Here is a 9711-nt window from a genome sequence, read left to right as displayed (position 1 = left end):
ATAGAAAATGTGATAGATGAAATATATTATCAGTACTGTATGCCTAAGAAAGCATTTAAGTAAAAACTGTTATCATTCTCAAATCTAGAAACATACAGGAATGGAATTTTGTTCAAGTCTCTTGGTTACAACAAAACAAATAACAAAGAGAAATTATTTTACACAGAATCAAAGATTTGCCTGACCTATAGTAGTCCCATTGTTGTGTTCTGTAGCAGCCCTACTGCTGTGTACATGCTAGCCTCTGAGGTTAAAAAAGTGAGCATACAGCTCTTCAGAACAAAGGACCATAAGACTACAATGCCCTGGTGTGCCAGTCCTTTGTACAGAGGGGCTTTGAGCAGTGTACTGTAGCAATACTGCGGTCTCCTTTTAATGTGCATGAGGAGTACACTTGCGGGACTAATTTCAAAGGTTTTTGCTCCAGTGCAAAATGTGCACCGTGCACCCCTTTTTCTGACTCCAAATAAACTCCAGCTAGGTTTCCTTGAATTCTTGTATGTAGAAATTCTTATTTTAAGAGGTAATTGTATTGGTATCTGAGGCAGGCAGAGAAGGAGGGAATTCACAAAGCCATTTTTTAAACTATTTTCTGAAAGAAAATAACAACTAAACAAACAAGTCAGGAAAGTAATTCAGTGGATTATTTGTTATTTCTATTTTTTTACACATTCACAGGGGTGTTTCTCTTTTTAGAGAATAGTGCTAATGACACTTTGCATATTTCACCCTGAATGAACAGCAGCAGAATGAAAGTAGAGGGATTTAAGAGAGCTAGCTTTTGTTCCTTTTTTTAATCCCAAACAATCATGTTTATGTGGTGCTAGAAGGTTACACAATCAAAATGAACCATCTTACGCCATGTTTTAGTCTTGGTTCAACCATCCACTATTAACATGGTCAACCCTGATTTGGGCTTCGTTTACCAAATTGTTGGAAATGGCACCACAGCCAATGTTCATCTCATACACATGTGTATTGTCAGAACTAAGTCATACATCATTTGATTTTTTTGTTTTAATTGTATTATCACAATCCCATTCCTTTTTTCTAATTCTGAAACTGAAATGGTACACTCCTGAATATATGCTGTGTGGATTTTTCCAGAAGGGATGTGACGATTTTTTTGACATGCTTGCCTGGTTGGACACATCCTGATAAACTGCTAGGTAACAACTGCTATGTCTGTGTTGCTGGGGGAAAGTACCGCCATGTGACTTTGCATCTCACCCTGCCATTGGTTACTGTTATAAAGGGTGGGGATATTTTACACCACAACTGAGGAAACGAAACTGGTTACCTCATCGCTGCTTTGTGCAATACAGGTTTCATTAAAATGTAGCTTTGTGGTTGGAAATAACAGCCAAATAAAGCTACCTAAAACAGATTATATACCTATAAGCATTTATTTTACTGATTTTTAAGATTTAATTCTGCCACAGGACCCCAGTAGCCCATGTTAATTGTCTTTCAGGCCATTTCTTTGCTGTGGTTTTGGGCTGGGCTTGCACAGGCTCAAATAGAATTCAGACACCAGTATTTGTGTGTGGCCTGCAGGGACCAAATAGTTTGGAACATTCAAAATGTATAGCAATGGCAAAGTAGCAAGATAGGGCAGTTTATATGTAAGTACTGAAAGCTGTTTCGGAAATCTCTGATGTCCTGCGATGAAAATGCAATTTTTACAAGCATTTTGATGTTACCATAACACAGAGTTCTATTGTACAGTAGAGGGTAGGCCCCTACTAAATAAATTAACTATTACTGTATATCAAAAGCATAAAGTATTTTTTTAGCATTTTAATGTTTTAAGTACTGTATGTTTAATTTGTTGTAGGTCTACTGTACATGTACTGTAATAGCAATAAATAAATTAAAATAAATAATTTACTGTAACTAATGAAAAACTAGTGCAATTTTTAGTTCATCCACGGTTTATTTTATAAATGGTAGCAATAAATGTTTATTTTGCCAGGTTATTAGTGAACTCCTGACAATAACAACCCCAGTCGCTTTCAAGTGATATGAAGTGGTTTCTTCATATTCATGAAGTCCACAGATGCCAAACAGCAAGCGTTACGATCTGTTTCTGGCACTGAAAATGTGTAACAGCAGCTGGATATACAACTGTATTGATTAAATGCACTGCACCAATGTCATACAAGATAAAATGCGTGGATTTTCATTCTCTTATGATTGTATTTGGAAGAGGTAAAGGCAAGCTTGTAGAAAGGTACTAATAAGGACACACTCGGGTATGATATATTGTCAGTGTCTGTGTCTTGAAATAGGAGGCTGTGTAGTCCAGTGGTTAAAAAAAGGGCTTGTAACCAGGAGGTCCATGGTTCAAATCCTAGCTCAGCCACTGATTCACTGTGTGACCCTGAGCAAGTCACTTAACCTCCTTGTCTTTTGGATGAGACGTTGTTGTAAGTGACTCTGCAGCTGACGCATAGTTCACACACCCTAGTCTCTGTAAGTTGCCTTGGATAAAGGTGTGTGCTAAATAAACAAATAATAATAATATCTTATTAGCAGGGTGTGTGTGTCAAATGCAATAGTGAGTCTGTTATCTTAGAAAATGAGAAGTGACCAAGAGGGAAAAGGTACAGGAGGATAACCAAGCTGTCCTGGAGAACAGATAAAAAGAAAGAATTGTTGAAGGATGATGTTACCACAGGTAAGGTATAAAAAGGGTTATAAAGCTCTTTTGTTAGACCAGAGGATGAGAAGGCTGCCACACACTGTTTGCCAAAACTGGTAATTCTGCGCAGAAATACCTTTTTTAGAAGCACAAGCCCCCAAAAACATCACAGCAGGGAATTAAGGCAGCCATTGGATTGTTTGATTGACTCCACCCACACAAACCTCTGTACTGTATGTAACACAATGACAATGCATCTTATATGTACAGGAAACGTTTTACTTTGACATTTGAATGATTTATATTAGGACAGTGACTAATGTAAATAGTTTTACTGTGAACAAGCCCACCTTTCTTGCCATTTAAATTCATCCACTTCCTCCACTCCTTTATCTTCAGTAGCATCTAGAGCTTGCGTTTCAAACACTTGACAATCCTGTCCCCACCTACAGAAGACTTGTGTCTTTAAAGCTTGAAAGCTTGTTTAAGGACTACAATTACATATAACATATAGGAATCATGAAAAATGTACATCCACCTAATACATGTATGGTAAACTGATTATGAATTCAAAGCTGGTATATATTAGCTGAAAGAGCCCAACGTTTTGATATGTTGTACATATCTTTCTCAAGTGTTTGAATCAAAACATTGGAGGTATTTATAGGTTTTTGACGGCATGACAACGACTTGTTATTGTTTATATTCAAATCCATGATTTATTCTTACATGATGTAATGGTCAATCAATCAATCTTTATTTTATATGTAATGGCGTTATATATATTGTGACAACTGTATAGTGTGTGTGTGTGTTACAGCATGAAATACAACTATATTGCTACATCAATTAACTGTGTATTCCCAAAGATGTCCCATATTAAATAATTATACATACAAGTCACTGAAACTATTGATTTTTTAAATTATACTATTGAACTTTTTTTTTTTTTTTTGTATCCCGCCTAGGTTAAACAGTTTACTGTATATTACATCACCTCACTATTGCCAAAGGCATTGTTACCCAAAGTTAGTTTCTCTCATCCTCTTGTCACCTCCCAGACTTCGGAAACTCCCACCCCCTCGGAACGGATTGGTTTGTCTTATGACGTAGTTGAATGGGAGGCGGTGCATGGTCTGTAGGTACAGAAGTGATTGGATTGCCGATTGTAGATAGAAGCGTTCCAGGTTGGTTCGACACGAAGTGAAGTTGTGCAGATGAGGTTCTGTTTTCTGTTGTGGAGAGGAGGCGAGACTGGAGATTTTGAGTTTGAGTGCAGTAAATAAGACAGGAAAGGGCGGTGGTGAGGGAGAAGTACTGTGAGGAAACTTTAACGTAATCACTAACAAAATGGTTTATAAATACAATTCAAGCTCGACTGCTAAAAAATAGTAACCTGTCGCCTACATTTAAACGGGTTGTTGAGAATTTGCCAGAAAACACAAAGAAATACAAGAACATTTAACTGCGAAAAAAAAGCCCCGTTTGCTTTTTTGTTTTTCTGGCTTCCCTTTGTGTGGAGAGGTGGGTGGGTGTGTGTGTGTTTTTTTTCCTTTCTGTTTACAATCAGGAAGTGGCTAGGCCGCCATTTTCACTTGCTCTGGCGACTGCGCCATCTCAGAAGGGGCTCCTTGCGAAACCGCTTTCGATTCATTGAGGGTATCAGATTGCACGATCGAGTCCGGAGCAGGGACTTGAGAGGAGACGCAATCGGGCGACAGCCGGGTACGTTGTTGTTTATATATGTGGACTCTGCAGCAAAGGCATTTCTTCTCGGTTTTGGAAGGAAAGTTTTACAGTAAGTTAGCTTGCCGATGTATCCTCCTTCGCCGCCCTTGTACGATTTCCAGGTCATGATCGGGGAAACACTAGCTCACCACGTCGAGTCTGAACTCGACCCTGGCGAGAACAGTAAGCCGCCGTCTTATCATCATCATGCCGGGGCCAACAATAATATCAGCAAAAGACAAGCTTTGTTGAAGAAAGGTGGGAGGAAAGCCCGCTCGACACCGGCGGCTTTACAAAGCAGACACCATCATCACCCCCATCGTAACCAGAAACATCCAAGTTTGACGAGGAGCAACCCTTCGCGCTTCAGTGATATCAACAACATGGGGACTGGAGGAAAGTCAGCAACAGACTGTGGTAGCGCCACAAGCCGGGTCCCTGCATCTAGTACTGCTATAACACTGCATCACCAGAAACAGGGGGCGAAGAAAGAGGTACCAACATGAATGTGTGTGTGCGTGTGTGTCATTTTAATACTGCAACGCATATCTATCTATCTATTGCAGTATTAAAATGGCTTGGTAGGTTTCTCATTTTAATATTGTGACCAAAAAACAAACCATACAGTGAAGCCTGCCTGCTTGTTTGTTATGATGATATTGACATGAGGGTGTAATGTAAGCTTATGTGATAGAAACTCACCTGGAGAGAGCGGTTAAACTCCTTTGTTTGAAACGTAAACCTGCGTTTTGATTCTAAATTATGCGTATATAACTAAAAGTAAGTGTTCATGTCCAATAATGTGCAGCTTAACAGTTTAGGGAAAGCAGTGCAACAAGGCATCCACATGGAAACGATGGAGCGGTAGCGAGGTCATGTACTCTCTTTGTCTAGGCAGCATTTCCCACGGGGTGTTACTTTAAGAAATGCTAATTCTCTACTTTGAAAAGCATTTTAGCAACACCAGTAGAAGTCTAGGTTATATCACCGCGCCGATTTTAGGCTTCTGTAGCGCACACCAAATGGATATGGCTAGTGTTTTAATTGTATATTATGTAATAAAAAGGGGGTCGGGAATCGCACGTTTTGTTAGTATAGCTGCTGTTAGGTGACAGAGGCCACTGCACTTTATAATACTCACTTAACTGACACATCTGTTTAAACTAGAAGGATCTTGTACCTCCCTGTGTCGCGGATCACGTTTTCAGGCGTGTTAAAGTTTAAATGTGGTTGTTTTGGAAATTTGAGATTATTCCTACAGGATATGGGGGTTGTTTGGAGTAAGCGATGGTTCTCGCACTGTTCTTGTCGACTTCAGGCGCTATAAATAAGATTGTAATAACGAAACTGGTTCTGCGCACAGATTACCGTCATCTACAAAACTGCATTTTTATTTGTCTTTTTATTTTATTTTTTTAAAGGGGGGGTTGTAGCCGCCCCTCTGCTCATATATGGGGTACTGGAACACATCGTTGTTTTTTGTTTGAGGGCGTGGAAAAAAATCAGTTGGGTTTGTTTTGATACAGAACATTTTAACGCAGATTACCTTGTGCGATTTCCAGACGATTAAAAAAAAAAAAAAAAAAGACCCGGAGGCCAATCGCTGCGGTGGGTGGGGTGGGGTTGGGCGCGTCAGTAGCGAACGTGCAGTGCAAGCTGGCATTAATGAAGGAATGTACCGACCTGCTAGAGTCTGTTTACATAACACGGCCAACTTTTAAGGAACTGTACATGTAGGACCCAAGCTATTGACTAGCTGTAAACAATTCTTACCATGTAGGCACTCTTTACTGTACGGTAGTCCTTTTTGTAAACATATTTGTACAAATACAATTCTAAAACTAATATAATTAGACCACATGTCGGCTCCTAACTTTACATTGTGTCCTCTGCTTTGTTTATTTATTAACACGGTGTGTTTTTGTTTGTTTGTTTCTGAAATAATTGTGCTAATGACAGTGAAGGGCTTTTGAGAATGTAGCATGGAGTGTAATAAACAGCTCCCTTTTTAACAAGCCATTACTGTATAGGCTACTCTGCTGCTGCCCTCCTGTAAAACACAGTATTTGTCTCCCTGTTTCTTCCTAGGTTTTAAAATCAAAACCGGTAAGAACAGAGAAGAGCCCTTTTTCCAGTGGGCAGCCCACGCACAGCCTGAATAAATATGAACACCCAGTCCAGTCTCTGAACACCACCAAACAGAAGATTAAGCACATCACGCCTGTCAAGGTTTCTCCAATAAAAAGAAATGAAAACAGCTGTCGGCTTAGCCCTGCCTCCTTGGACTTGTACCATAGAGAGGGGATTAAAATACCTCTCAACCCTGCCGATTATTTTAAGAGCATTAAAGTTACTGAAGCTGAATTGATTTCTGAAGAGGACCACAAGGATGGCAAGAAGAACTACGCTGGTGCTAAGTTTAGTGAGCCTCCATCTCCCAGTGTCCTTCCTAAGCCACCGAGCCATTGGGTAGGAGACAACACCCAGGGACATTCGAACCCGAGCAGAGCACTCATGACAGTGCACCTAAAGACCCTACTCAAGCTCCACGCATTGCCATGAGATTCAGAAGTCTGAAAAGAAAAAAGAATGACAAAGTCACCTAGTGCAATTCAGCACTGAAGATTACATTTGAAAGAGTTTTGGAGTTGGAACTTGTTGCAACAGAAGGTCCTGAAGTTTTGGACTGTATTGAATTTTACATTTGCATGGAACAGCAGCCTTGTACAGTTTAGTGGATTTTTAATGAACTTGTGTAAATATTGTAAACCATGTAATATTGTGTATATTTTTCATGTTCTTTTAACAAAAGTAAATTATAGTTTTGTTACTGAAACCTGTATGTACTGTATTATGTGCTGAGAATCGGTGCACTTTCTAAGTTTGTTTTATTTTGTCAATGAAAATGAAAGTCTGTAAAAACCTGTTAGGGCACATATAAAGTAAGAAACAATTTGTGTTCTCTTACTAATTTGCACAAGACTGATAACCAAACAGAAGAACCTGTGGATTCTTTAAGCCAACACAACTTGTAATGCACTACCGAGCAAACCAAGAAGTTGAGGCACAATCTCTGTGAAGTCCTGGAACTGGAATAGAAATGTGAACCTTTCGTCATCAATTAAACTTTGTGACCTCAGATGAAGAAAACTGCCTGCCTGATTTTACTGATACTGCTTTCTTCACTCATTATTACCAGCACTGACCTGCTTAAAAAAAAAAAAAAAACATTCAGATTTCTGGTTTATTTTATCATCTTGCCCTTTAGACCCTATAACATCTATAATGACATCCCAGAATAGTACAGTTGTAGAAGCCCATAAAAAAGGTGTTGGTTGTACTTTTGTTACGTCATTGGAAAATGTTCAGTTTGATTTGTTAATCCACCCTATTTGTCGGCAAGCTATTTTTGAGTTCTTGAATACAACACAAATGGAAAATCATACACAGCACTTAAAATCAAGATATTTTGTTGCAACTTTTGTTTTAAATTCCAAAAAAAAGGAATGTTGCTAATCTCCCATTTCTTTATAATTGGATATATGACAAAACAAATAAAACTTATTTGGCCTCCCCCAAATCATTGTGTGTTTCTTTTGTGTTTCAGGTGTGTGTTTAAATGATTCAGTTATGAGACACAAAGTCAGCCACAGAAAATGGAGCTTGGATTTTCATTTAGAAATAGAACTTGTTCCTAAATCCATTATATATCCTGGTACACTACCTTACAATTAAAACCCTGGAGAATATGAACAAAAAGATGACAGCCTTTTAAATGATGGCATTGTGGTGGCAGCTTGCGATGGTTTGCTCATGCTGCAACGTCTCTAAACCGTGTTAACAGCGTGCATGATTAAAGAATTGTGCCGACATCACCAAAATAAACCGCATTAGCATTACAACATACTTGCAAGTCCCTTATCATTTAACTGCTAATGTTTTCTTTTGGGATTTATTTTCACTTTGACCTCAGGAAGTTGGTGCCTTGCATTCACATTATCTGCTGCAGCTGATAAACTATTGCCTGTAACACAGAAAATAAGTTGGGAGAGGAAACCAAGAGTAATAGCCAAACAAATAGTGCATGTCACCCTCACCCACCACGGCTGTAAACACACAACTGGAATATGATGAGCAAGTAGATGCGATACTCTCAATAACATGCTGCAGCATGTCCCTGCCAAGCCTCGTCACAATTGGAGGAGTGCTTCTTTGATATAGGTAACTGAAAAACAGACACACTGTCCACTAACCCCTCCTTTCAAGGGTCACTTTCAGTAAGCAAGTACACAATAATGCATGGAGGTTCTGTTAAATAGCCTACTGTTATTTATTGTCTTATGCAGTAATAGCTTACTATTATTTGTTGTGTTATGCACTGTGTAACCTGTGGGGATAAATCCCTTTGTGGTGTAGAAGTAAAAGTAATTTAAAATGTTTACACTAGAGGACTTGGGCATTGTTATTACATGCCTACAGATAGGTAAACTAGAGCCAGTATCATAACATTCTAAAAGATGAGCAATTCAACCTAATTGATTCCCAAATGTTTTTAGTGTTTATGTTCAGTGATTCATGCGTTATGTTTAGTCACCTAATATTCTTCAACCAGTCACATTTTAAATACCACTAGCACTGTATAATGACAAAAAATGTAAGCATAAATATAATAAGTTTAAAGGGTCTAGCAAAGACTTGTATATATATTTTGCTATTTTCATATATAATAATTAAGTGCAGTGATGTCCAAAAAAATAGTGGCAGCTAAAATTATTTGCTTTCAAGTTAGCTTTAATATTCTATCAATCAATCAATATTTATTTTATATAGTGCCTTTCATAGTGGACCACCATCACAAAATGCTTTACAAGATAGTGAGGAGCAATGCATAGTATGTTAATACAGTGAAATACAGGGCATGGTACATTAAATACAACAGTAAAAAACAATGCAAATACATTAAATACAGGCATAATATATTAAATACAAGGCTAGGATGTGAATTCTAAACATTGTGGATGCGTGTCTCAAGCAGAATCATAAAGATAAGATGGAGTAAAAAACCTGAACCAGCAATTTAGACAACAGCTAATAATAGATACCAGGCTTAGAGAGCATTGAAAGCAAAAGAAAACAAGTGGGTCTTGAGAGTTGATTTGAAGCGAGCGATTGTGGGAGCTGCAGGCACTAAAGCTGGGAGAGAGTTCCAGAGAGTTGGGGCCATGAAGCAAAACGAGCGTTCTCCGAGTGTGGTGCGCTTTTGCTTGGGTATAACCAGCAGGCCTGAGTCAGAGGACCTCAGTTTGCGTGCAGAGACACAGCAGGTCAGCAGGTTGGAG

At 38.7% G+C, this 9711-nt stretch overlaps 1 protein-coding gene across 1 annotated transcript; it reads left to right on the top strand.

Moving 5' to 3' along the window:
* The first annotated feature begins 3800 nt into the window (after positions 1–3800).
* LOC117410500 (proline-rich nuclear receptor coactivator 1-like) lies at positions 3801–7952 on the top strand. The gene is made up of 2 exons (XM_034017090.3): positions 3801–4866; positions 6461–7952. Exons 1-2 carry the CDS (start codon positions 4459–4461, stop codon positions 6932–6934), a joined length of 882 nt encoding a protein of 293 aa, XP_033872981.3. The 5' UTR covers positions 3801–4458; the 3' UTR covers positions 6935–7952.
* The last annotated feature ends 1759 nt before the right edge of the window (positions 7953–9711 follow it).

The sequence above is a fragment of the Acipenser ruthenus genome, chromosome 6, assembly GCF_902713425.1.
Source record: "Acipenser ruthenus chromosome 6, fAciRut3.2 maternal haplotype, whole genome shotgun sequence".
In the NCBI taxonomy this organism is placed as follows: domain Eukaryota; kingdom Metazoa; phylum Chordata; class Actinopteri; order Acipenseriformes; family Acipenseridae; genus Acipenser; species Acipenser ruthenus.
This window is presented reverse-complemented; position numbering and strand designations above follow the sequence as displayed.

Bases quoted from the DNA above. Each gene is read 5' to 3' on its own strand.
- LOC117410500 (XM_034017090.3), top strand. From the start codon at position 4,459: ATGTATCCTCCTTCGCCGCCCTTGTACGATTTCCAGGTCATGATCGGG. The intron at 4,867-6,460 runs GTACCAACATGA...GTTTCTTCCTAG, and splicing joins AACAGGGGGCGAAGAAAGAG to GTTTTAAAATCAAAACCGGT.